The sequence below is a fragment of the Canis aureus genome, chromosome 32 (genome assembly GCF_053574225.1).
Source record: "Canis aureus isolate CA01 chromosome 32, VMU_Caureus_v.1.0, whole genome shotgun sequence".
NCBI lineage: Eukaryota > Metazoa > Chordata > Mammalia > Carnivora > Canidae > Canis > Canis aureus.
In genome coordinates this window covers 42022672-42050130 of record NC_135642.1, presented here as the reverse complement: position 1 = coordinate 42050130, position 27459 = coordinate 42022672, and the positions used below count along the sequence as shown (strand labels likewise).

At 51.7% G+C, this 27459-nt stretch overlaps 2 protein-coding genes across 19 annotated transcripts in view; one reads left to right on the top strand and one right to left on the bottom strand.

The window, feature by feature from the left end:
- Positions 1 to 14535, bottom strand: part of PML (PML nuclear body scaffold) — a 46207-nt gene extending 31672 nt beyond the window's left edge. For all 12 annotated transcript variants that reach the window (XR_013370563.1, XM_077881820.1, XM_077881821.1 and 9 more), the window contains exons 1-2: positions 14276 to 14535; positions 11438 to 11904 (exon numbers count right to left, since the gene is read on the bottom strand). Coding sequence is in view for 11 of the 12 variants with exons in the window: in XM_077881820.1 (XP_077737946.1) it covers positions 11438 to 11904; positions 14276 to 14410 (602 nt within the window). In the remaining variant the exon portion in view is untranslated. The remainder of the gene's footprint in view (positions 1 to 11437; positions 11905 to 14275) is intronic.
- A 77-nt stretch (positions 14536 to 14612) lies between these two features.
- STOML1 (stomatin like 1) lies at positions 14613 to 25973 on the top strand. Of its 7 annotated transcripts, none has more exons than XM_077881844.1 (8): positions 16930 to 17092; positions 18772 to 18878; positions 20024 to 20173; positions 20464 to 20667; positions 23528 to 23723; positions 24338 to 24550; positions 24649 to 24734; positions 25060 to 25169. In XM_077881844.1, the coding sequence occupies exons 1-7, from the start codon at positions 16960 to 16962 to the stop codon at positions 24720 to 24722; spliced, it is 1077 nt and encodes a 358-aa protein (XP_077737970.1). In that variant the 5' UTR covers positions 16930 to 16959; the 3' UTR covers positions 24723 to 24734; positions 25060 to 25169. The 7 variants fall into 7 exon arrangements, with proteins under 7 accessions (XP_077737972.1, XP_077737973.1, XP_077737974.1 ...); XM_077881845.1 differs by lacking the exon at positions 24649 to 24734 and adding an exon at positions 18380 to 18539 and having other exon boundaries at positions 16962 to 17092; positions 25060 to 25973; XM_077881846.1 differs by lacking the exons at positions 16930 to 17092; positions 24649 to 24734 and adding an exon at positions 14613 to 14746 and having other exon boundaries at positions 25060 to 25973.
- Positions 25974 to 27459: the final 1486 nt, after the last annotated feature.

The window sequence follows — 27459 nt, the reverse complement described above, 5'->3', positions numbered from 1 at the left end:
GCCCTCAATCTCAAACAGTAGGAAACATCACATTGAGCATGGTCTCCAGGCTGCCCTCCTTCCTACTGCAGCCAGGCCACATCTCCTGCTGGGACCAGGACGGCATACCTACCACTTCCGCTGTTCTAGGGAACAGGGTAGCTTGGAAATGCAGGAAGCGAAAATCCTATGAAAGTGGGACCTGCGCAGGAGAGCTGGTCCTAGAGCAGGACTCCGGGGCAGGGCCCGGCTTGCCTGAATGGCAACTGCAAAACTCTCTCCTCTAGCACCTTCACCTCCACAAGAATGTTAGGGAGCTTTCACTTTGGTGGAGCAGAAGAAGGAGCAGCCTCCCTTGGAAACTCAAATTATTAGCTATAGGGCAAGTAAAAGGGATCCGTCAGTCATTTCCACAGGAGTATGAATGCATTTAATCAGGACTGGTTTCCTGAAGTCTGCGGAGGGGACAGAGTTGAGGAGAGATTTCTGAAGCCGGGAGTGGAGCTGGGTAAGTACAGAGCCTGGGACACTGAGAGTAAAAGCACTATTCCAGTTGACCTCCCCTGTTCCACCCATTCTTTGGTTGAGAAGGTGGTGACAAAGGTGGGGGAACCCGAGGGCTCAGGGAGGAAGATACTAGAAAAGAAGCAGCAAGGAAAAGTGAGAGGAGAAAGCCTTGTCTGTCTCACATGGCCATCTTATGCCGACCCCACACCCAAGAATGACAAAGAGGAAGTTTGTGCTTTCCCTCCCCACTCTTTTCTCTACAGTCCCTGCTCCCAAGTCAGAGGACCATACCCCTGGTGGACAGTGTTCTCTCAGCCACACCACTGCCCTATATATGGCAGTTAATGGCACTACCACTGAAAGGCCAGGCAAGCCAGAGACCAAGGGGAATGCCAGATACACCCCCCCCCACCACTTCAACAACTCCTCTTTAATTCTTGTAGATTCCTTTCATTTACCCAAAAAAGATTTATGAAGTACCAACTATGTGCAGGTGTGGTGCTAGGATGTAAAAGTGCTCAAGGTGGAATCCTGGTTCTTATATTTGTCTCATCAGTTCCCATTGCAATAACCTTTGTTCTTGCCTCAGTAATGACTTATCTCCTTTGGTGCTGTCCTCTAAGACCTCCCTGCCTCTGGTCTCTCCAATCAACCCTTCCCAGTGGCCACCAACATGATATTTCTAAAATGCAATGACCATCATGCGCTGAGATGACTACAACGATGCCCCTCAGAAGTACAGTTGAAACGGCATCAACTGCAAGACAATTTTTAAATCATCACATAAGTCATATGTTAATAAGAGAGTCAATTTTTGGAACAATGATAGATAACTTAGGGGAATTCACTGAGTTTTATAAAAATGCACTACAGTTATACAGTATTGAATACCAGTGTACATTGATAAAATAGGAACTTAGGTGCCAGGAAATGTTGCAAGACACCAGGACAAGGTTTATCACATAGGTAAGTATAGTGATTGTCAAATTATTTAAGTCTAATCTAGGGACACCTGGGTGGCTCAGCAGTTGAGCATCTGCCTTCGGCTCAGAATGAAATCTCGAAGTTCCTGGATTGAGTCCCATATCAGGCTCCCTGCATGGAGCCTGCTTCTCCCTCTGCCTGTGTCTCTGCCTCTCTCTCTCTCTGTCTCTCATGAATAAATAAGTAAAATCTTAAAAAAAAAAAAAGTCTAATCTAATTTGGGGTGCCTGTGGGGCTCTGTCGGTTGGGCATCTAATCTTGGTTTTGGCTCAGGCCATGGTCTCAGGGTAGCAAGATCGAGCCCTGCCATTGGGCTCCACACTCAGCAGGGAGTCTTCTTCTCTCTCCCTCCCCCTCCATGTGCACATGCTCTCTCCTGCTGTCTCTCTCTCTCTCTAAAATAAATAAATATATCTTTAAATCTATCTAATTTCAGTAAAGGAGATGGCAAAAGAGACAGAAATAGCTAAAACAATCAATTAAAGCCATGAATGAGAAAACGTTATTTGATGATTAGGTTAACAATAACTTAACACTGTATTAATTATGTGACATATGGTATAAAGAGGCAGCTCTTCTACTTAGCCATACTAATCTTGAAATACTTCTCCAAATTTCAGCTTTGGCAGAACAAATACAAACTGTAAAAGATGCCAAAGCAGGAATTTGTTACAAAATTCAACAGCTAAGGTTAATCATTAAATGTTAATAGAATCTCGTAAAGTAGAAAACTGGCAGTAACTCCTTATATGTGACAAACAATTCTGATAGTCTCAAGTACGTTTATCACAATGTGTATAAAATGATTTTATGTAACTCAATGTATACTGTGGTTCTGAACTTCATTACTCATTCAACGGTCATCAAATAAATCAGTTGCCCCCAACTGAAATAATACTATTAAGATTATGAGTTAGAAAAACCTAGAAACAAAAAATTAAAGCTTGTAATACTAACAGTGATAGAGGAAAATGAGAAGGAAAAGAAAGGGGGGAAGCCTGGGTGGCTCAGTGGTTTAGCGCCGCCTTTGGCCCAGGTTGTGATCCTGGGGACCTGGGATGGATTTCCACGTTGAGCTCCATGCATGGAGCCTGCTTCTTCCTCTGCCTGTGTCTCTGCCTCTCTCTCTTTCTCTTTGTCTCTCATGAATAAATAAATAAAATCTTAAAAAAAAAAGAAAAGGAAGAGGGAAAAAGAGGAAGAGGAAAAAAATTTCACTGAAATAATGTAAATAATAAGTAATAAGAATTTTTATTTTTATTATTTTATTTTCTAAGATTTTATTTATTAATTTATTTGACATAGAGGGAGAGAGAGAATGCATGAGCAAGGGGAGGAGCAGAGGGGGAGTGAGAAAGAATCCCCAAGTAGATTCCATGCTGATTCAGAGTGCTAAATGGGGCTCAATCTCACCAAACTGAGGTCATGACCTAAACTGAAACAGAGTCAAATGTATAACAAACTGAGCCACCCAGGTACTCTGAAATAAAAGGAATTTTTAGATTGAAGAAGCCTGCCAGGTTCTAGAATAATCTGATACAAAATGCTCAACATGAAGACACTTTGGTTAAATTAATAAACTTCAAGAATGAAAATGTCTTTAAGTCTCAAGACAGAAAAAGCAAATACATTTGGCCTCAGGACTCTCCTCATGAGCATTTGATGCTGAAAGACAATGTATCAAAGTCTATAGAATTCTACAGGCAACAGTATGACCCAGGTATATTATACCCAGCTAAGATATCATTCAACAGCAACTGATAGACATTTTCAATGCCAAGAGAGCCTGGGAATTGAGACAACTTATTGACAACATCCATCCAATTAAGAGGTGGATCAAAATAAAGAATTTGCAAGAAGGAATGCTAGAGTACAAGGCCCAGGGTCATGCATGAGAGCCATCTTAACATAGAACTAAGATAGGTACATGAGAATGGGCCATGGTGCTCTTTTCCAGCAGAGACCCTATCACAATTGTCTAAAAATGGAACTGTTTCATTAAAAGCAAACTACAATGACTCTAACCTCTTAATGTATTAGCAATTTTTTTTTTTTTGCTTACTCTTAAATATTTCAGGAAGCTTTTTTTTTTAAAGAATATATTTATTTATTCATGAGAAACACTGACAAAGAGGCAGAGATGTAGGCAGAGGGAGAGGCAGACTTTCTGCGCGGAACCCAACATGGGACTTGATCCCAGGACCCCAGGATCACAACCCGAGCCAAAGGCAGACACTCAACCACTGAGCCACCCAGGTGCCCTATTTTAGAAAACATTTTAAGATGAAGAAATATTTCTTTGAAGTTTAGTAAGTCCAATCTTACTTCAGTATCTTTTTCTTCTGTTAAAGTCAAGGAAAATTAAATTTATTATTGCTTAAATAGCATGCTTCTTTTTAATAATCCACTTCTGAGGGGGAAAACACTGAGTTCTGAACAAGCAACTTGCAGAATCCCTTTTTTGCAATTCAGCCTGGTTGTTAATTGAGGACTGTCTGAATGTAGAGGCCAGCAGTGCCAGGAGAGGCTTTGCAGTCAGGAAATCCTGCACCCATTTGGGCCTTGGCTCAGACAAGATCTTCTATTTGGGTTAGCTCCCATTAATGCACTGGCCTCTTGCCTCACTTATACAATGGGAACAATCCTCTGCTCCTCAATCATCTTTCAAGAAGGTGTGAGAATTAAGGAAACAACCCAAGAAAAAGAGCTCAAAGAAGGAAAATACTGTTATATTAATAAGGGGGATCCTCCTACCAGAAGAGCCCATTCTCTGCCTATATAGGAAGAGGGAAAGCTTCCTGTTGGAAAGGGACTGCCCAGGTTCCAAGGGGTTGGGGAGCTTCACTTGAGGCTGGCTTCAAACCTGTCCCCTGCACAGACAGGTATCTGATCCAATCAGAAACACACTCAAACTAGGCTTAGAATTTGGGAAGAGATTCTTACTCTCTCCCACTGGATTTGAGGATGACGGGGTCTAACAAGGGCCTCTGGAGCTGCTGTAATCATCTGGCAAGCAACAGGGAGAAATCCTTCTGTGAATAGAGCTTGGAGGAAAGCCACATCACAAGAAATATAGGGAAAATAGGTCCTGGTGACACAATTTGAATATCTAATCAAGTAGGGTCAGAAGCCAGCCACAACCCTATTCACTCCTCACATCGGCCATTCATTCATTTTTGCTTATGCCTCTAACTAAACATTTGTTACTAATTTACACATTTGTTTCAGTTGTAACTTATACAGACAAGATTCTTTGAGGCATAGCTCCCATGTCCCTTCATCCACACATTCAACCAAATCTACCTTCCAGCTCTACCCCCCCACCCCACCTGCCACCATGAAAGGAAAAGCAGTTGCTCTTGGCTATGAAAACAAGTCCCCTGGGTGAGTTCATAGGAAAAAAAAAATGGGTGATTTGACTGTGCCTGAACTCCTGGGAGCAGCCTTCACCCCGTTTGTGCAGTGCTCCTGGGCCAGCTTTCAATCCCAGTACAATCCCCAAGAAGGTGCAACTTACACAGCTATGGTGCAAACTCTCAGGAGGCACTTGCTTGGTTCAGGAGGTCAGGGGGGCTCCCCAGAGTTGGCACCTAAGGTATCTGGCCTTCCTCCTCCAAGCCTTGACCTTACAAGGGCCCTGACAGGATGTCTTTTCCATATCCTTCTCAGCTAGACGCCCTTCGCTTCCTTGCCACCAGCTCTGCCACTGCATGCTGGCCACCTCTGCCCTGAATCTTTCCCCTGGGCTGTCCAGCCTGCTTCTCCTTGACCCGTTGTGAATTATCCCAACTTCAAGTCTCAGGAACCCTCTCCCCAGTTTATGATCTCATCACACCTTTCAAACTGGATTAATAGGTCTTTTGTTTTTTCCACTCAACTAATCCAAACTCTTTCTGGCTATAAGCTTTGATGGCCCTGGATTAATTCCCCCACCCCATCTGGCCATGCTTTGGGATCTGAGACCCAGATGTGGGTGCTCTCCTAGACCTATATTACTCTTGGGTGGAAGACACTCCCCATCCCTCCCAAATACACACAATGGAGAGGCTGGCAGCCACCTGGACCTCCCTCCAGGTCAGGTAGGCCCTGGGAGTGTGAGATTTGGGCATTTTCCCCAGCCTTCCATCTCCACATTCTTGTAGGCCTCACCCTCACCTGGACCATGGCCTCAGTCTCCTAATGGGGCTCCTTTTTCCCTGGTGCTGATTCTTTGTTTCAGTCTTTGCTAGATACACATAAACCCAACACTATGGTGGTCAATCTCTTCAAATTCTTTGTGGAATGGGGTGAAATGCAAAGAAGCATGCAGCCAAAGAAACAAACACTCACCTCCCATCTCCCAAACGTACCGCTTTACAGAACCACAGCGCAGAGAGAGAATCTAATCCTCCCACCCTCTGCCTTAACACCCATCAGTGGTTTTGAACAGAGCCCCTGCTAGGGTCCCCTTCAGAGTACGTTCTATAAGCCATTCCCCTGGTAAAACAAGAGTAAACTGAGCGTAAAAGGAGCAAGCTGAGAACATTCTATGTTCCAGAAATGATAGGCTAGAGTCCTATCACCAGGCTCCCCCATGTCTGACTCCAGCTCCCCCTTCCAGCGCCTGCCTTCAGGCATACCCTTTACTTTGCAATTCCTGAAATGCAACGGACTCACTAGTGCCTCTGCCTTTGTACCTGCTGCCCCCACACCATTTCTTCTTTCTTACACATCAGGCTAAACGTGACACCCTCTTGGAGGCTACCTTCCCCAGCCAATGTCTTTTCTAAGATGACTCACTTTTGTGCCTGTGCTCCTCTCCTTTCTGCCCTTAACAACGGACTGAGCACACACGCAGCCCTGTGCCAAGCAGGGATACTAACTAGCAAGGGAAAGTGTAAGATAGAGGACAGTGCGAAATTATTCAACCTCAGGGTGAGCAGGTTTCCTGTTGGCCTTACAGCCTTGGTGGTTAGTTGTAGATCTGGTTTTTCTACCACACTATGACCTCACAGAGCACCACAACTGTATCTGTCTGTATTTACACTCTAGTCCCCTAGCAGATGGCCTAACACATAGGAGGAAGTAAGCTGAAAAAAATGTACTCCGTGGAGGTGGTGATATCAGCCCCAAGGCAGACACTGCCAGGCTGAGTTCTAAGTTCAAAGCCACCTCTGGTGCTGCTCCCCAACCTGGGTCTGAAATCAACTCAGCCTGAATGGATGGAGTGGTCTCTCATGAATAAATAAATAAATAAAATCTTAAGAAAAGAAAAGAAAGAAAAGAAAAGAAAGAAAAAAGAAAAAAGAAAAGAAAAAGAAAAAGAAAAAGAAAAAGAAAAGAAAAGAAAAGGGGGCTGGGGATCCCTGGGTGGCTCAGCGGTTTGGTGCCTGCCTTTGGTCCAGGGTGTGATCCTGGAGTCCCAGGATTGAGTCCCACATCGGGCTCCAAGCATGGAGCCTGCTTCTCCCTCTGCCTGTGTCTCTGCCTTTCTCTCTCTCTCAGTCTGTGTCTCTCATAAATAAATAAATAAAATATTTAAAAAAGAAAAAAGAAAAAAGAAAGGGGGGGCAGCCCGGGTGGCTTAGCGGTTCAGTGCCACCTTCAGCCCAGGGCGTGATCCTGGAGACCTGGGATCGAGTCCCGCATTGGGCTCCCCGCAGGGAGCCTGCTTCTCCCTCTGCCTGTGTCTCTGCCTCTCTCTCTCTCTATGTCTCTCATGAATAAATAAATAAAATCTTAAAAAATATATATGTATATATATCTATATATCTATATATCTATATATCTATATATCTATATATATATATATATATATATAACTTGAAAGAAAGAAAGAAAGAAAGGGAGAAAGAAAGAAAGAAAGAAAGAAGAAAGGGGGGATCCCTGGTTGGCTCAGTGGTTTAGCACCTTCAGCCTGGGGCATGATCCTGGAGACCTGGGATGGAGTCCCATGTCAGGCTCCCTGCATGGAGCCTGCTTCTCCCTCTGCCTGTGTCTCGGCCTCTCTCTCTCTCTCTCTGTGTGTCTCTTATGAATACACATAAATACAAATACAAATAAATAAATCTTTAAAAAAAGAAAGAAGAAAGGGGAGAGCATTAAAGGTATAAAGGAGATTTTTAAATTATGAAAGAACTCAGGACAAACTGGAAAATTTTCCAGAAAATCTGACTCAAGATCCCTAACAAACCAATACCAGGGAGAAAATCTACTCTTGGGATTCCTGAATGGCTCAGCAGTTGAGCGCCTGCCTTCAGCTCAGGGTGTGATCCTGGAGTCCAGGGATCGAGTCCTGCATCAGGCTTCCTGTGTGGAGCCTGCTTCTCCCTCAGCCTCTGTCTCTGCCTCTCTCTGTGTGTCTCTCATAAATAAATAAATAAAATCTTAAAAAAAAAAAGAAAATCTACTCTTCAAAAAAAAAGCACCAGTTCCAGGTAATTTTTCAAGAAACTTCTATAAGCTCAAACTACGTATGTTCTTTAGTTGTTCTAGAGCAGAGCAGAGAAATTATAGGACTAGGATTTTAACATTGACTTAGTACATAATACGTGCCAGGCATTGTGCTAAGCAAATCCCAGGATCACGTCCCACACCAGGCTCCCTGCAGGGAGCCTGCTTCTCTCTCTGCCTGTGTCTCTGCCTCTCTCTCTCTGTGTGTCTCTCATGAATAAATAACTAAAATCTTTGAAAAAAAAAAAACTTACAAATTCACTGATGGAGATCAGTATAAAATGGGTCAAAAACCTTGAAAGAAATCATACATACTCATAAAAATTGATCACATTTGTAAATACAGATAATAGCCTAAGTAAAATAGCATTGAATGAAATCCAGCTATGAATTAAAATAATAGTGTATCATGACCAAATAGCATTTTTCCTCCTGGGAATTAAAAAAAAAAAAAAAGGCTCAACATAAAGAAACACATTGCTATATAATTCACCACAGTGAAAGGTATAAGGACACCTTCATAGAATCCCAAAGAACACCCATTCCTGAGTTAAAAATAAAACAAAATAGTAAAACAAAAAACTCTTAGTAAGCTAGAAGTGGGAGGCAACTTTCTAAATGTGATTTTGTAAAGTTACCTAAGGAAAGCAATAATAAATAGCATCATATATAAGAAAAAAACTCTCTCATGAAAGCTAGGAATAAGATGAAGTTTCTTTTTAAGTTTTTTTTTAAAGTTGCCTTTCTAACCACTTCCTTTCACCATTCAATATTGCTCTGATGGTTTTAGCTATGAGAAACAACAAAACAAAGCTACAAGGAGGTAATACATGTAAATTTTGGAGACAATAAAGTTTTTATTACTTGTGGATGACATGAATTGTTTACCTAGGAATTCAGAAGAATCAATTGGAAAAGCTTACAAAAATAAAAGAGTTCAAATGGCTAATATAATACATAAATTAGGGGGATTAAAGGATGTTAATGATCACCAGCTAGAAATAATAATGGAAAAGATTTTATTCACAGGCTCATTAAATATTATATATATATATATATATTTTTTTTTTTTTTTTTTAATTCATGAGAGACAGAAAGAGAGAGGCAGAGACACAGGCAGAGGGAGAAGTAGACTCCATGCAGGGAGCCTGATGTGGGACTCGATCCCAGGTCTCTAGGATCACACCCTGGGCTGAAGGCGGCGCTAAACCGCTGAGCCACCTGGGTTGCCCAAATATTATAAATTTAACTACAACTTAAAAGTTCAAGAGGTATGTCCATAAAAGTATAAAGAAAGATATAACCAGAGATGAGGCCAACTCTCCCCAGATTTAATACAATTTCATTCAAAATCCCAGTGAATATATAAGTTCTGAAACGGCATCAACTGTAAAAACATAAGAAAAGCAAAATTTGGGACGCCTGGGTGGCTCAGCAGTTGAGCATCTGCCTTTGGCCCAGGGCGTGATCCTGGAGTCCTGGGATCAAGTCCCGTGTCAGGCTCCCTGCATGGACCCTGCTTCTCCCTCTGCCTGTGTCTCTGCCTCTCTCTGTGTGTCTCTCATGAATAAATAAATAAAATCTTAAAAAAAAAAAAGTAAAATTGCTTCTGAAGAAGAATGGGAATTTGCCCTATCAAACATGAAGCTACTAGATTCCCTAGGACAGTAAGGATTAACGGAGAAATAGATCATCAGCACAGAACAGATCTTTACAAACATACCCATGACTGCTTGAGCATTTAGTATAGGGCATGTGAGATGAAGGCAAGAGTGGATTATTCAATAAAAGTTGTTGAGAGAACCAACATTCCAGTTGGGAGAGAAAAGCAAAGTGAGGAATCCTACTTTATGCCATGCAGAAAAATTGATTCCTTATGAATTAAAGATTCAATTATAAACATAAAACCATGGGATTATTAACACAGGATATAAGAAAATATTTTTAACGTTGGCATGGGAAGAAAATCTTTCCCAGTATGATCAAAGCAGGACACCATACAGGAAGACTGATGAACTGGATTCTATAAAACAAAAAACTTAAAACACAATCCCACGTAGGAAATGACATGGCAAAAGTCAACAGGAGAAAACGTTTGCACCGTCACTGGCTCTTGAAATTAAGGATTGCATGGAGCCTGCTTCTCTCTGTGTGTGTGTCTCTCAAGAATAAATAAATGAGGGATCCCTGGGTGGTGCAGCGGTTTAGCGCCTGCCTTTGGCCCGGGGCGTGATCCTGGAGACCCGGGATCGAATCCCACGTCGGGCTCCCGGTGCATGGAGCCTGCTTCTCCCTCTGCCTATGTCTCTGTTTCTCTCTCTCTCTCTGTGACTATCATAAATAAATAAAAATTAAAAAAAAAATAATTAAAAAAAATAAATAAATGAAATCTTTAAAAAAAAAAAAAGGAACTAATTTCTTGAAGAAAAAAACAAACAGGCAAAGGACCTAAATAGGCAATTCACAAATGAAGAAATAACAATAGGCAATAAATTTATAAAAAGCCACTAAATCTGAAACTTAACAAACAAGGAAATCCGAATTCTAATGTCCTTCTGTTGGAGGAATCTGCTGGAAACAGAAACTAATTCTGGTAGTAGAAGTCCAAGCCAGAAGCAAGCCACACTCAGGTTTAGGAAGAATGCAGTTCTGAGTGTGTTCCCAATGGGCAAAGAATACTTTTGCTATGCAGATCCCCAATGAGCACACCTAGGAATCTTACAGAAGCAATCTATTGGGAGCAGGAATAGTTCACATAGGTAGGTATGTTACCTCTTTGGCTAAAAGGGGGAAAATTAGAATTTGTAGGGCTATCTACCCCTATCTGTGGATAATTCACAAAGAAACTCTGGAGGCATTCCAAACTGGTAACATTGGTTAACTGTGGGGCGGGGGGGAGAAGTAGGAATTAAGCAGATGGGGACAGAGTGGAGTGGAGACTTTGCCCCCTTTATAAATTTCATAATTTTTTTTAACCATACACATGTATTATGAAAAATATTGGATGAAAATCCCGTGCTGTTTAATAAAAATAATTTTAACTGGATTCAATTGGATTTTTTTCCTATAGACATTCTGAGACAGCATCGTGTTATGGTTTTGACTTTCAGACAGAAACTACCTGCATCTCCTCTGGAATCTATCCATGACCCACACTCCATGGACGGTGACGTACAAAATCCCACTGTAAAACTTTCTAAAGGGCAGTTTGGTAACATGTATCGAATTTTCATACCCCTTCTCCTAGCAATGGCATTTCCAAAATATGCCCTGAAAAAATTATTGGCTAAGCGTGTAAAGATGGTTCTGCAGCACTATCTACTACAGGGGGAGGCTGTTACCGATCACTATCCATTTGCATGGGATAATATACACTGCGGTCATGGCCACAGATGCTGCTGGTCCCTGGACCACATTTTGAGTTGCAAAGGCCCAGAAGCCCCTTATCCCCCGGTGCCCGCTATGTGACTCTCTGCTTCCTGCACCTTCTACCCGGCTCTGGGATGTGCCACCCCACCAGGACCAGCAGGCTCACCTCGTCAGCATAGGGGTGCGGTGGTTGGGGTTGGAGCAGAAGATGCTGTTGGACTTTCGAGTGCTGTCTAGGAACTCACACACCGACTGGCTACGGAGCTCTGCCAGGGGCCGAGCCTCGTGCTTGAGGAACCACTGGTGCGCCTCGAAGCACTTGGCACAGAGGAGCTGCTCGCACTCAAAACACCAGAAGTCCGCAGGTTCTTTGCATCGGGTGCAAACAGCTTGCGCGTCCACGATCTGCCTGTAAACCGACAGGCGCCGCTGCAGGCTCTCGAAGAAGACGTTGTCCAGGGCCGGCGAGCCAGCGCCTAGAGGCCCGGGCACCTGGCAGATGGAGCAGCGCAGGCCCGATGCCTCCAGGCATCCCGAGCAGAGCGTGTGCAGACACGGCAGCAGCTTGGGGCACTTGGCTTCGGCCTGGCAGCTCTGGCAGCACAGGAACTGGAACTCCTCCTCCAGGGCTTGCTGGGGGACCAGAGAGGTGGGGTGAGGCCTGAAATCCCGGAGCCCCCCCAGATCCTCTGCTGAGGCTGGAGGGTGGAGAGGGCTCCATATTCCACGCCAGGCAGTCATTAGATGATACAAAGCCCGGGCTGAGCAGGACCACGGTCCCCAGCCTCTACCCGGGCGTCCCTCTCCCACTCCGCAATGCGGGGAGCACGGCACTACGAGGCCCGGACACCCAAGGATGGGAGCATAAATCCCTACCTTCAAGGGACTCGCTCTAGAAAGGAGATACGTGAAGCGTATCTCATGTAAATCATAAACAGTGCTTAATATGGTTTGGTGGAGGGGCACCTGGGGGCTCAGGGCGTGATCCTGGGGTCCTGGGATCGAGTCCCGCATTGGGCTCCCTGCATGGAGCCTGCTTCTCCCTCTGCCTATGTCTCTGCCTCTCTCTCTGTGTGTCTCTCATGAATAAATAAATAAAATCTTTAAAAATATATATGGTTTGGTGGCTCCTGAAGAAGTTAAACACAGGAGTACTATATAACCCAGCAATTTCATTCCTAGATAGATTTCCCAAAATAACTGAAGACGAGTAGCTGAACAGATACTTTACACCCATGTCCAAAGCACCATCATGCACAGGCTCCAAAAGGTAGAAATAACCCAAGTGTCCATCAACAAATGAACAGATAAACAAAACCGGTCTACGCGTGCAATGGAGTATCATTCAGTTTTTAAAAATGAAGGAAGAGGGACGTCTGGGTGGCTCAGCAGTTGAGCATCTGCCTTTGGCCCAGGGCGTGATCCTGGGGTCCCTGGATCGAGTCCCATATCGGGCTCCCTGCAAGGAGCCTGCTTCTCCCTCTGCCTGCGTCTCTGCCTCTCTCAAATAAATAAAATCTTTAAAAAAATCTTTAAAAAAATATATAAATAAAATAAAATCTTTAAAAAAGAAAATGAAGGAAGGGGCGCCTGGCTGGCTCAGTTGGTGGAGAATGTGACTCTTGATCTTGGGTTTGTGAGTTCAAGCCCCACACTGGGTGTAGAGGTTACTTAAAAATAAGATCTTTACCAAAAATAACATAAAATAAAATGAAAAGGAAGTAAATTCTCATACATGCTATGAGAACCTTGAAAACATTAGGCTAAGCAAAATAAGACAAACACGAAGGGACAAATAATTGGATGGCTCACTTATATGAAATATCTAGCATCGGCAGATCCACAGCAGCAGAAAAGTAGAGTGGAGGTTACCAGGAGCTGGGAGAAGCGGGTAAATAAGGAGCTACTGCTTAGGGAGTACAGTTTCTGTGGAGGGTGATGAAAAAAATTCTGGAAATAGATGGTGGTTGACGGTTACCCAACATTGTGAATATATTCAATGCCACTGAAATGTACACTTAAAAACCGTTAAGTTTTTGGGGCACCTGGGTGGCTCAGTGAGCGCAGCACGAGGCTCTGGATCCTGCGGTTGTTAAGTTCAAGCCCCATGCTGGGCGTAGAGATTACTTAGAAGAAATAAAAATGTTAAAAACATGGTAATTTTAATATTATGGATATTTTCTAGAAAAAAAAAGGGGGAAAAAGTGCTTAATAAAGTACTGGCCCACGAGGAATGTTCACAAGGAAGTAGTACGATTCCTAGTTGTAATAATGCACAGAATAGAAGTTACTGCAGGATGGTGCTTTCATGAAGGGCCTGGGAAAACACACTGCATGAGATGTGAAGTAGCTCCTCTGGGGCAGGAGGGCAGCTGGGGAGCTTGTCCCGGAGCAGACCCAGGCAAGCTTCCGGGAAGAGGCCCCAGGAAACCCGGAGCAGACCCAGGCAAGCTTCCGGAAGAGGCCCCAGTACACCCTTTGTGGACCCAGGGTGGGGGTGCGGGGGTGGAGGGCACACAGGGTGTTCCAACAGAAGGATCTTGGAGGTAGGTATCCTAGCGGAGAAGCCACCCCAAGAGCTGTGAGGCCTTAGCCAAGACACTTCTCTCGTCTGGGCCAGGTTCCCACTTCCTGATCTGGGAACTCGGCTTTTGGTTTTCCACACTTGGGACATGCCCCTGGCTCTCGGCCTGCTCCCCAGGGCTACCCCGCCATCCCCCGAATCCCTGGACCTTCATCTGAGGCTCAGGGGGGCAAGTCGCCAGGGTGGGCAGATGAGTCCAGGCCCTCAGCACCTTGCCCCCTGTCCGTGGGGCATGCCAGCCCCGAGGCCCCCCCAGCTCACCCTGGTACCCTTTCCCACTCTCAGCTGCCCCGAGGGTCGGGGCCCAGTGTCTGGCTTTCTCTCTGGGTCACTCTGGGGAGGTGCCTGGCCTCGCTGTCCCCTCCCTTTCCCGAAGCCATCAACCAAGCCTCCACCCCACCTCCCCAAGCCCAGTGGTACCTCCGCGGGGCTGCGGCTGGGGCTGGGCTGGTGGCCCTCGGAGGCGGGCTCCGGGGGAGGCATGCTGGGCGCCCCGGACGGTGCGGGGTCCTGCCCGGGCGCCGGAGAGCGGGGGGGCGCGGGCTCCTGCTGCATGGATCCCAGCACAGTTTCGCTTCTGGGTTTTGAGCCTGAGGGGGGAGGAGAAGCGAAACCGAGAGGCAGGGGCCGGATCGCGGTCGCCGGAGCCCGTGGGAGGGACGGCCCCACTCAGGGCCCGCCTCCCCGGAGGAAGTGAGACAGAGCCGGGGGGCGGTTCTAGGGCCGGGGCGGGGGGGGGGGGGGGGTCTGGAGACACGCCCCGAGCCGGAGGGAGGAGGGGAGGAGAGAAGATGCTCAGCCGACCTGGGGGTAACCCGGCCGCGGCCTGGCCTAGCGGGAGGGAGGCCGGGCCGCCCTCGGCTTGACCCCGGGCACAGACAGGAGCCACAGGTGGGCCTGCTTTGGAAGAACCCAGGTCTAAGCGAGAGCAGTCACCCAAACAGGTTTGCACGCTGCAGAGGGGCAGGCCGGAAAGGAGATCTCAGCTGGGACGTGCAGGAACTTGGGGATGGGGAACGCTTGCAACAGCACGAGCAAAGGCATGGAGGTTTGAAACAGGAGAGTCTGTTTAGAAACCAGTTTCCAGGGATGCCCGGGTGGCTCAGCGGTTTAGCGCCTGCCTTCAGCCCGGGGTGTGATCCTGGAGACCCCAGATCGAGTCCCACATCGGGCTCCCTGCATGGAACCTGCTTCTCCCTCTGCCTGTGTTGTGTCTCTGCCCCTCTCTCTGTGTGTGTGATGTCTCATGAATAAATAAATAAAATCTTAAAAAGAACCCGGTTTTCATTATTTTCAAATTTAAGAGGGGACCCATGAGCAGGATCAGGGCTAAGGAGATGCACTTGTTCTGTGGGCAACAGCGTGAGATTAGAACCCAGAAACACGACCCAACACGCATGTTGGGACAGTCACTCTGGCAACCTGGGACGGGTGACCTGGTCTAGGACAATGGCTGTGGGATGCAGAGGAGGGATCTGAGTCTGAGACACCAGGAGGACAGTGAGTGGAGCTGAGGGGAACAGGATGATGCCTTGGTTGAGAGTTGGAAAGGTTGGTGAGTCTGAGGCAGCGCGGGCAGGGAGTGGAAGGGGAGAGCCGATGAGCAGGTATGAAGACAGCGAGGAGAGAGCAAGTTAGTTCTTGGCTAAAGGGGAAGCATGCCAGCTCCCAGCTGGTGAGGGTAGAAGCACAACCCCGGGCAGCTTCACTGGGTGAAGGGCCCTGGCTTCAAACACCAAACCACCCCAACCACTGTATTACCCGCTGGGTACAATTCTGTGCTCAGTTCCAGCTTGGAGCGGACTAGGGATGGTGATGGGACCTTGCTCTTGTAAAGTTTATCCTCTGGGCTATGTGGGGAAAGGGATTGGCAGGGAGACCCCACTTCCCAGGACCGTGTGAGGCCTCAGGGGCCCTACCCTTCCCTCCAGCCTGATCAGTACCCTCAGGGCTTCAGAATCAGGCCATCAAACTAGAAAAAGCCAAAGATGGTGAGCAGCATCTGCAGAAGGGACCTGGAAGGGTCACATCAGGGGGTGTGAGGGTCTGAGGAGGCAGGATTGGCATGTGGCTGAGACAAGGAAAGCTTCATTATTTGTTTGCTCACTTTTTTTTTTTTTTTAAAGATTTTATTTATTTATTTGACAGAGAGAGCACAAGTCGGCAGAGCGGCAGGCAGGGGGAGATGGTGAAGCACACCCTCCACTGCGCAGGGAGCCCATGGGGCTCAATCCCAGGACCCTGGGATCATGACCTGAGCAGAAGGCAGACGCTAGGCGCCCCTCTTGGCTCACCTGCCCCAACTCGATGTTGAAAGTCAATGCTGCTCAGAGTGAATTTACCATCTGCATTTAGATTTTTCCCAAGTCATGGAGAGGCGAGCTAAAGCTACCTCTAGGTCACATTACATCTCTGGGTCAAGGGGTGTGCTGTTTCCTGGACGTCTGTGATGACGAAATTCCTCTTTTTGTGCCAACAGTGAGCTGGCTATGGCTTCACTCAACAGACAAGTATCTTTTTTTTTTTTTTTAAGATTTTATTTATGAGACACACACACACACACATATATATAGAGAGAGAGAGGCAGAGACACAGGCAGAGGGAGAAGCAGGCTCCATGCAGGGAGCCCCACGAGGGACTCGATCCCAGGTCTGCAGGGTCACGCCCTGGGCCAATGGCGGTGCCAAACCGCTGAGCCACAGGTAATTGAGATCCATTCTATGCCAGACCCTGCTTGGGAGGCTGGGGGGCTGGGGGGGGGGGCCCACAAGGAAGAATCATTTGCTGACGGTGCCTAGAAGAAGCCCTACTTCTAGATAAGACGCTCCAACCCGCCAACCCCGCAGTATGGGAGTTTGCAGCAGCAGCGCCCCGCAGGCTTGATTCCGGAGGGAACCTGGTTCGCGGGCTCCCCCCCCCCCCCACCTGGCCGGCCTGTGGGGCGCCGAGGCGCGGGCGGGCGGGCGCGGTCCTCCAGCCGCAGGGGGCGCTGTGCCGCGCGGGCCGGCCCCTCTAGCCGCCGCCTCCCGCCTCGGTGGCCCGCGACCCCGGAAGCGGCGGCCGGGGGTGGGCGGGGCGGGGCGCGGGTGCACCTGCCGGGAGCCATGCTCGGCAGGTCGGGGTACCGGGCGCTACCCCTGGGAGACTTTGACCGTTTCCAGCAGTCGAGCTTCGGCTTCCTGGGCTCGCAGAAGGGCTGCCTGTCCCCGGAGCGGGGCGGCGCGGGGCCGGGGGCCGGTGAGTGGCCGCCCAGCGCCGCGGAGCCGGGGCCCGGGAGGAGGAGGCCGAGCGGGGGGGGGGGGGGGGGGGTCGCAAGTCCCCATTTCGAAGATTTAGTTTATTATTATTCTTTTAAAGATTGTATTTAATCATGAGAGGCCGAGAGAGAGAGAGAGAGAGAGAGGCAGAGGGAGAAGGAGAAGCAGGCTCCGTGCAGGGGGCCCGAGGCGGGGCTCGACCCCGGGACCCCGGGTCACGCCCTGGGTCAAAGGCAGGCGCCCAGCCGCTGAGCCCCCCAGGGGTCCCCTGCAGATTTATTTTAAAGAGAGAGGGAGGGAGAGAATCTCCAGCAGATGGGGCCACATCTCAGGACCCAGAGGTCACCATCTGAGCGGAAACCACCAGAGGCAGCAGCTCCTGGACTGGTCCTCCCCGACCTCCGACCCCCGACCCCGGGCGCCCTTCAGATTCCCATTTCGGCCAAAAGGAGCCCAGGGTGGAGGCCTAGGAGGTGGTCCGCCTGCTAAGGGCGCCTGGCTGCGGAGGAATGGCACAGTCTTCATTCATCCTGGGGGTGCTTCTAGACGCCCCAGACGCCCCAGACGCCCCAGGCCCAGGCATCCGCCTGTCTCCCGGTGGGTACGGGCAGGCCCTCGGCTGCCTCTTGTTGAGCTTCCGTCATCTCCTGCTGCAGAGCCTTGAGGGATTCCCTGGCCCTGGGGTAAGATCCCCACGAGCCTCCGTCGTTGGAGGATTTGGTCCTGGTCCCTCCCGACCCTCCTGTGATGACAGCCGGCCCCCTCCCCAGGCTTCCTTTCCTGCAGGGGCCGCGGGGGGTCAGAGCGGGGCAGGAAGGTGCCCCGGGGTCTTGGAGACCGCAGAGGGCACGGCGTTCCTGGGAGCACGGAGCAGAGCCTCCGGGGTTGCTTCCTGTCTAGGCTTGCAAGGGGAACGAGAGCAAAGAGAGCAGAGGATCACCATGCTAGGTTCTGGGGCTTTCTCCGCTCCACTTACATCTTGAGCCCTTGGTGCTGCAGGAGCCGGGCTCACGGGCCTCTCGTCTTCCTAGTTCACACCTCCCTTTCAAGTAAAGCATTCCGTAGTCCTTAGGGCATTAAAGGGCGGGGGTGGGGGGTGAGTTTTGAACTAGGGAAGAACATCTTCGCCCTCGCCCTCGCCATGCCGTTCACGCTTTATCCCTTTAGGCTAAAGCATTATTTCCAAGAGGTGGCCCTGAAAGCACACTTTTTGGGGCCGATGGTAGAGGAGGAAGGTTCAGGAGCATTCGGTTCACCCCCAGTGCAGTGTTTACAGATGCCTGGATGCTCCTGGCTCCATGCCAGGTGTGGGAAGCACTCCGCGTGAGCCAAGAGCATTGATCCAGGTACCCGGTGAGGAGAGCATCACTTGGATTGGCTTCTCAAGTCTAACGGCTGTTGCTTAGCAGAGACTCGGCCTTGTGGAGGTGGGACTTGAGACAGATTAGTTTTGACAAGTGGGAGGAGGGAACATCCTTACCTCGCACCTGGCTAAAGACCGGAGTCTTAGGGAGGCAACTGAGGGCCCTGAGAAGGGACGAGCCGCCAGAGAGGGAGGTGGGCATTAAGTACCCTCGACCAGCTTCACTCCGCCCACGGCTCTGCTGCCAGAACCCGTCGGTGTTCCCTGACTGCCTCTTTCTGCTCTCTCGTCCCCAGATGCGCCCCAGAGCTGGCCCTCCTACCTCTGCCACGGCCTCATCAGCTTCCTGGGGCTCTTGCTGCTGCTGCTCACCTTCCCCATTTCCGGCTGGTTCGCCTTGAAGGTAAGGCTGCCTGGGTCAGACTCCGGGGCTTCGGGCCACGCTCAGAGCTTTGGCATTGTTGGATCAATCTTCCCTCCATCCTCTGTCCCCTTCCCCTACGGATTACATTATCGCATCCCAATGAAATGGGCTGGTCCGGGATTATCCATTCACATCTTTCAGATGAGGAAAAACAGGCTCAGACTTGCCCAAAGTCACACTGGAAGCCAGTGAGTGGTGCAGAAGCCTTCCCAAACTCCCAGGTCCTGGGGTCTGGGCACTGGCTTTAAGGGTGCACACACACAAGAAAGAAAAAAAAAAGGGTGCACACAGATATTTTCCTTTCTTTGGGTCAGGCTAAAATTTGAAATGAGAAATACTCCGCTTGGCCCAGCGGGTAATAAGTAATAGGAATTGAGGCCTAGTTTTTAACAAGGGCTGGTGAAGAGGGGAAAGGGTGAGCTCTCCCTAAGGATCACATCTGCAAGCCGCAGTGAAGGGGAAAGCCCAGGCAGGCCTTGCCCTTTGTGTGGCCCTAGGCAACAGCCAACCCTTCCAGGAAGCCTTTGGGTTTGGTATGGTCTGGAAGGAAGTCTCTTAGAAGGTGCTAAACCCTAGTCCTAGAAGTGCCACTGAAACAAATGCTGTGTGACCTTGGGCAAGTCACCTTGCTTCTCTGGGCCTTCATTTCTCAGTTTGGACATATTTACTTCTAAAGTTGGCAAAGCCCTTTGCTTGGGGTTGGAGTCATTCAGAACTGCCTTCAAATCTTGTCTGTTTCACTTGGGGGCTGTGTGATTTTTGAACAAGTCACGTAACCTCTCAGAGCCTTGGTTTTCTCTTCTAAAAAGATCTAAGAAGGGATACCTGGGTGGCTCTGCGGTTGAGCGGCTGCCTGTGGCTCCGGGTGTGATCCCAGAGTCCCGGGATCAAGTCCCACATCGGGCTCTCTGCAGGGAGCCTGCTTCTCCCTCTGCCTGTGTCTCTGCCTCTCTCTCTGTGTCTCTCATGAATAAATAAGTGAAATCTTTAAATAAAAAAAAAATAATAAAAAAGATCTAAGGATAGCTGACACTGACCAAGGCAGAGGGGGGCGGTGGGGGGACCTGGGCAGATGCTGTTGTCAGCCCGGTACTTTGACCGCTTTCCCTCCCCCTCATGAACAGATTGTACCTACCTATGAGCGGATGATCGTGTTTCGACTGGGCCGGATCCGTACCCCTCAAGGGCCTGGCATGGTTCTGCTCTTGCCCTTCATTGACTCCTTTCAGCGGGTGGATTTAAGGACACGCGCTTTCAATGTCCCTCCCTGCAAGGTGAGGAGCTTCTCGGCTCTCCCAGAAAGAGGGGGTGGGGGCTTTTGCAGAGTGATTGTGGGAGCCAGTACCTCGGTGTGTGAGCAACCATCAAGGTCAGGGTAGGGGAAGAAACCAAAATGTTGAGGATGGAGGCTGGGAGACATCCTTATGCAGTGTACCTAATGACATGAACTTGGGGACATCGGTACCCAGTGGGTGGGTCAAGCTGGGTGGTCTCAGAGGGCCTGACCCCCCTGCAGCGCCAGCCCCTTGACCATCTCCTCTCTCACCAACCCTCCACCCCAAAGCTGACTTCTAAGGATGGGGCCGTGTTGTCCGTGGGGGCCGATGTCCAGTTCCGCATCTGGGACCCAGTACTGTCCGTGATGACCGTAAAGGACCTGAACACGGCCACGCGTATGACGGCCCAAAATGCCATGACCAAGGCCCTGCTCAAGAGGCCTCTGCGGGAGATCCAGACGGAGCAGCTCAAGATCAGCGACCAGCTCCTGGTAGGCAGCTCCTCGCACGGTAGAGGTCAGTGGTGGGCACCTGGGCCTGGCTCTGCCTGCCGAGGCTCTTTGAGCAGAGCGCCAGATCGCTCTGCGCCTCAGTTTATCGTGCGTTCCAACCTTTGAAGAGCCAGTGGTCTGGGTAGGACTGAGGAACAGAAGATGAGTACAGACCATAGTGGTTTTGGAGAGGCACTGGCGCCCTGAGAGGGGAGTGGCCCCACTGAGATTCTCGGGGCCCTGCCTCACTGCTGGGGCTTTACCCTTCCCTGCTCTGCCAGCATTGCCATTGACACAGCCTCGCAGGCAGGCAGACCAGCAGATGGGCGGGCGGGTGAAAGGAGCAGGGGCCTGCCTGGGCACAGTCATCTGGGGAATTCCATGCCCCACAGGGCAGCATTTGTGTTTTGAGGGCTTTGTGTTCCTTGTTCAGAACAGAACAAGGGGACACAAGGGCATTCGGACCTTTTTCCTGCCTCTTCCCCTGAATAATGATCTGAACCAGAACTACCCTTGCCTCCCTTCTGTGGCAGGACAGGATGGAAATGCATGTCCCCTGCTCCTTGTGCTCACCTTGGGCTCCCCCCGCCACCCCGCCCCAGTGGCGCTGGGTGAGGTTTCCTTTTACTCCCCTTAGCTCTGCCTTCTGGGGGCCTAGGGTTCCAGGACGGGCGGGGCAGGTAGGATTCCAGAGATCCCAGGCCCTGGGGCAGTGAGTCAGCCACGGGAGGGAGGGAAGCCCCCCCCCCCCCCCCCCCAGGAGGAGCGGCTGCTGTTCTGGTGAGAGCAGCTCCTGCGTGCAGAGCGTGCAGAGCATCGTAGTTTACGAGTCCTTTCCCTGCCCAGGTGTATCTGCTTTACGTTTTGCTGCAGGAGGATTGATATTCTGGTTTTATTTTGGAGGGAGGAAACTAAGGGCTTATTTGGTGCCCCCCCCCCCCAATCAAGGGCAGAGCGGGCCCAGCACCAGATCAACTGCCTTCTGCCCCCCCCCCATCAAACCAGTGCTCCGTCTTCTACAATTGATAACAATTTTTATTTATGAAGCTACATGGCATTTTAGTGTACTTTTTGAAGGAGAAAGCTGATCTCAGCCTAGTTGCTGTCAGGGGCGGGCAGGGGAAGAAACCAGAACACCAGGCCTGTTGTGCAACAAGGCCGAGAGGGGCAGTCTGGGGGAGGTCGGTCCCACTCCACGACGTTAGTCATTGAGGGCCTGTTGCCCAGACGGAGTTGGCGCCTGGGAGAACGGGGTCAGTGCCTGTGGTTAAGGCGAAGTCTCCAGAAAGCCAGCTGCCTCCTGGAAGCCCCAGGCCAGGCGGACATCTCTCATCCTCACTCCCCTTTCTGCCTACCCCTGGAGGTCTGCCCCCTGCAGGGGCGGTGCTCTGGGCTGGGGGTATGGCTCCTGCCTCTGTTGAGCCTCCCTCCCTCCTCCCCTTTCTGTGAGGCTGCAGGCTCTGTCTGCACCCCAGGCCCTCGCAGCTCTCCCCCTCCACTCCCCGACACCAGATCCCCATCATTTCTGCCCATAATTTGAAACAATGGCCCACGTGGTCTCCATGCTGCCACCCTCCGCCCCCTTCAATCTAGTGTCCGTGGAGCAGCCAGGAGGCTCTTTCTAAGGAGCAAGTCCTGGTCACCTCCCTGCTAAACTCCTCTCAAAGGCTCCGTGTGTCAGGGTAAATCCAAGTGAGCCGAGCCCCCGCCTCTGAGCCAGCTGTCTCCTGGCCCATTGCGAGGGTCTAGCTAAACGGGACTCTGGTTACTCCCATTTCCCCAGACATTCCAGGTTATCCTGTCCCTGCCCTTGTACACGCTGTTCCCATTGTCTGGAAGAGCCCTTCTCAAGGAGTTCCTGGACCTGGTTCCAATGTGGGGAAGGGAAGTTTGCACACCCACAACACCAATCTTCAGATGCCTGTAGGGTGTCCCAAGAATCCAGCTCCATTCTGACACTGTCTCCCCAGAGACAGCATCAGATCCCATGGGTTAAGTCCCACAAGACTGCCCCCTGGCCCCCACTAAAGACGCCAGTCACAAGCCCAGGCTGTTACTGTGCTTCTGGCAACCAGCTACAGATTTGGGGGTTCCACCGACCTCCCTGGGTTCTTTTGCTAGAGTGGCTCACAGAACTGTGTTTACCAGTTTATTAAAGGATATGATAAAAGATATGAATTAACAGCCAAAGAGAGGCACAGGGTGAGGTCTGGGGAAAAGGCGCGGAGCTTCCATGCCCTCCCCAGGCACACCTCTCTGGCATTCACCAGCCTGGAAGCTCTGGAGCCCAGTCCTTCTGGGAATTTTCTAGAGGCTTCTTTGCATACTGAGAACTAAGTCATTGGTCATCTGTCCCGTCCCAGTGGAAATTCCAACTCTCCAGTCACATAGTTGGTCCTCCTGGCAACCAGCCCCCATCCTTGGGTGGGCTCCAAAAATTACCTTTTGTAACATAACAAAAGACCCCTTTATTTCTCTTCTCACGGCAATTCCGAGGGTTGTAGGGCTGGGAGTCTTGAAACAAAGACATACTTGGAGGTATCATTTAAACGATCAGTGCGCATTTCTTATAAATTACAGCATCTGCTCAGTCTTCCTTCCTGCTCTACCCATGGACCAGACAGCTCCCCTCCTCCTGGTGTCACCGCCCCCTCCCTGGACCTCCAGGGGGTCAGGCCCTGTCCTAGTTGCTCACCACCAGCTGCTAGCAGCTGGGTTGTAATTGCCCTCTGCCTGCATTCCCCAGGAGGGAGCTTGGCCCCGAGGGAGGGAGGGAGGCGGTGGGGCCTCCAGACCAAAGAAGGTCCTCCCACAAAGGCTTGCAGATTTAATTCCACATCTCCCCACCACTGTTTTCCAGCTGGAAATCAATGACGTGACCAGAGCCTGGGGGCTGGAGGTGGACCGAGTGGAACTAGCAGTGGAGGCTGTGCTCCAGCCACCCCAGGACAGCCCAACGGGGCCCAGCTTGGACAGCACCCTCCAGCAACTGGCTCTCCACTTCTTGGGAGGAGGCCTGCCCTCAGTGGCTGGAGGCGCCTCACCCCTCGGGCCAGGTGAGGAGTCCTGGGAAGAAGGAGAGGTGCCCCCCAGGGCACTGGGCTGGTTGTCCGCACAGGCTCTGCGCGGAGTACTTTCCTGCACGGGGACGCCTGCCCAGCCGCTCAGGCCACCCCTCTCTAGGGCCCATGGGAAATAAGGCCAGGTGTCTGAGCGTATAGAGGCCTTGGGGAGCCCCCGTGGGGGGAAGGGACGGCACCCAGGGTCCGGGGTGGGGGGGTGGGGGGCGCGGGTTAAGCTGAAAGCTGAAAGGCGGGCAGCCCTGGTGGCACAGCGGTTTAGCGCCGCCTGCAGCCCGGGGTGTGATCCTGGAGACCCAGGATCGAGTCCCACATCGGGCTTCTTGCATGGAGCCTGCTGTTCCCTCTGCCTGTGTCTCTGCCTCTCCGCTCTCTCTGAATGAATAAAGAAATAAATCTTTTTTTTAAAAAAAAAAAAAAGAAAGCTGAAAGGCTGCCTCTTAGCAGAGGAGGAAGGGGAACTCAGGCCAGACTGGCGCAGAAGAGGGAGCAGCCACAGACAGTGCAGAGGTCACAGGGAGCCTGACCTCGGCAGCACCCTGACTATCTTCTCTCTGCTTCCTTCCCCCTGGCTGTTGGCCACCCCTCAGCAGACACCTTGGAGATGGTGAGCGAAGCTGAGCCGCCTGCCCCTCACGTTGGTGCTGGGCCCAGTCCGAAGCAGCCTGTGGCTGAGGGGCTGCTGACTGCCCTGCAGCCCTTCCTATCAGAGGCCCTGGTCAGCCAGGTCGGGGCCTGCTACCAGTTCAATGTCATCCTGCCCAGCGGCTCCCAGAGCGTCTACTTCCTCGACCTCACTACAGGTGCGCCTGCCTTCCCCGCCCTCGCCGTCCCAGCCAGGTGGCCCGTAGCGGCACCCACCCCCGTGGTCCTATTTTAAATTGCCCCCTGCTCCTGCCAGGAGTTTTGGGTGAACTTGCACCATGTGCGGAAAGTGACGAGCCGAGCCGTTGTCTCCCTGCCCTGCCCCGGTGAGCAGGGGAGCAGGTGAGCAGGGCCCCTGGGGCGAGAGCTTCACACACACGGTGCAGCTCTGCTGGCCAGGGTCTGTGCTGAGCACGGCAGTGCGTGATCCCACCTGCCCCTCACCGTGGTTCTCTGATTCAGGGATGATTGCCATCCCCGTTTCACCAGTTTGAAAACCGGGGCCCTGAGTGGTCACACAGCCAATAGTACTTGAACTCAGTGAATTGGAACCTGGACACTTAGCTGTTACTTTCCACTCCTCCTTAGCGGGCCATGCTAACCCCGTCTTCCCCCCTGCTGCGTAGCTGTCCCCCTGCTAATGCTCCGTTTTTCTCTTCCCCCATAGGGCACGGGAGCATAGGGCACGGGGTGCCCGACGGCATCCCTGATGTGGTGGTGGAGATGGCTGAGGCAGACCTGCGGGCCCTTCTGTGCAGGGAGCTGCGGCCCCTGGGGGCCTACATGAGTGGGCGCCTAAAGGTGAAGGGTGACCTGGCCGTGGCCATGAAGCTGGAGGCTGTCCTCAGGGCCCTGAAGTAGCAGCTTTGGCTGACTGCCCATAGGCCAGCCCCGATTCTGGCGTGAAGCCGGGGGTGGGGGGACGTCTTGGAGGAGGAGGCGCTGGTGCCACACCTCGGGTTGTTGAGCCTTGAGAAGTTTCAGGCTCGGCCAGGAGCCAACGAATGGAGGCTGGCAGACACAAGAGGCTGGGAGAGACTGAGTCAGGCCGCCTTGCCGTCTCACCTGGAGTGCTTCTCTGGACAAGCCTTTGCCCATCCCGGCCCCTGGCTGAACACCCAGCCCTGAGCGGGCCCACAGAGTGCTGATCAGAGAGCAGGGCCCGCTCCCCTCTGCCAGCTACCTGACTGGAGAGACGGGGCCCACAGGGCCAGCCCGACTGCACCTGATTTGGTCCCAGTGTGAGGGAGCCAAGCGTATGGCTCGGGTCCCGGCTGTAGAGTGGGGATCAGAGAGGTGATGGGGGCGAAGGAAGGCAGCCCACCGCCGAGAGTCACCGCAGGGCAGGGATGTGCCCTCGTGGCAGTGGTTCAGGCCCAGGCCAGTGGGCGGTGCGGATGGAAAAGCGCGGGGCCTTCTCGGCGTCCAGCCCTGCTCCTGAAGATGGCTTGCCTCACCTCCCGGCTCTGTCTTGCATGCCTGGCGGGCCGGGGCCCAGGGCAGCATGTAGGAGGGCCCTGCTGTTCTGTGCTTTTTACCAGAGGTTTACGAACCACCAATAAATGTGCTGTTTACAGTGTATGGAAGAGAAGTGGGGGCACAGGGGTGGGTTGTGGGGGTCCCCGAGGCCATGCTCCTGCTGGCACCTGGGCGAGGACAGGGGCTCAAGAAAGGAGGGTGTGTGCATCACCCACAGTTCCCCTTCCTGCCACGGGGTTCAGAGACCGTGGGGCAGGTGCAGGCTCTTCTGCTGCTCTTTACGGTAGAAGCTGGCCCAAAGAGAAGGTGTGGGTGTGTCAGGACTGGTCCTGCAGACGCCCTGCTGAGACCGGGGTGAGGGGTCTTACCAGTCGCCTTCAGGAGAGTCCCGTCCCTCTTTCTCCACTAGCACAAGGGAGGGAAGGGGACGGAATGGGCCTGGAGGCCTGGCCCAAACCCCAGGGACCTCAGGGAAGGGGCCTTTTGCTTGTTTAGCTCTAAGAAACGAATCTCAGTTCCTGAAAAGGCTTGTGAGAAAAGGAACCCACAGAAATCGGGACCTCCCCTTTGCAAAACAGCTCTTGGCTGGTCCTCCGGGCCCGGGCTCCCCGGGGCCTCCCCGGCACCACTGGCTAGTTGTCCCTCTGTTCCCGCCAGTGCCCGCCCTCTCCCTCCCAGCGTGGGCTGCACAGCCTTGGGGTTCAAGGGTCGGCCCCGGGGCCCATCCTGGAGGGCCAGAGCCCCAGCCAGCTGGCCCTCCTCTGCCCTCAGCCTGTTCAGGAGCCGTCCCCGTGGTCCCCGCTGGCCACTCCCGCCATCCTTGAGGCCCGGTGGGGCACAGTCCTCTGCCCTCGACTGGGCCCCCTCAGCACTTGGGCGTCGCGCCCGTTCCCCACTGCCCTTGTCGCCGTTCTTGCCTCGGTGGCTGCTCTCCCTGCCGGACCCTGAGCCTCCCGCGCGAGCTCTGGTCCCTCCGACCCGGCTGCACGCGGTGGACCAGGAGTTCCAGGAAAGCCCGCGCCTCCCTCCCTCGCAGAGCTTAGGAGAAACCGAAACTCAGATTCTTGTGGATGTGGGAGGATCAAGAGAACATTTACAGGAAACTGAAACTTGTGGGTGTCTCTCTAGGTGGAGGGTAGGGCCTGCTACTGATTCCCCTGGTGGGCAGAAGTCATTCCTTGATGAGGCCAGCCCTCCAGGCCGGGGGCCCCCAGGTTCCAGGGCCCCTGGGCTTCTGAAGACTGAGGAGACCTTGCAGTCTGTGTGTTGGGGGCAGGGGGGGGGGGACAAGGGGCACTTAACGGGCAGTAGGGTGTGAGGAGGGAGGGAGAGGATGTCAATCAGAGGAGGCTTCCCTGAAGAGGCGATGCCCTTGCAGCCACAGGGCAGGCTGACGAGGTGGGGCACGAGGTGGGGCACGGGGTGGGGCGTGCATGCCACAGAGTGGGAAGCCCCTGCGAGGCTGAGGCTGCAGTCGAGGCAGCTGAGCACCTCTGATTTTGGGAAATGGAGCCTAAGGTATGGGGGTGGTGCAGAGATTTGGGGGAGAGACCTTAAAAATAGTAACACCAGACCATGCATGTCCCTG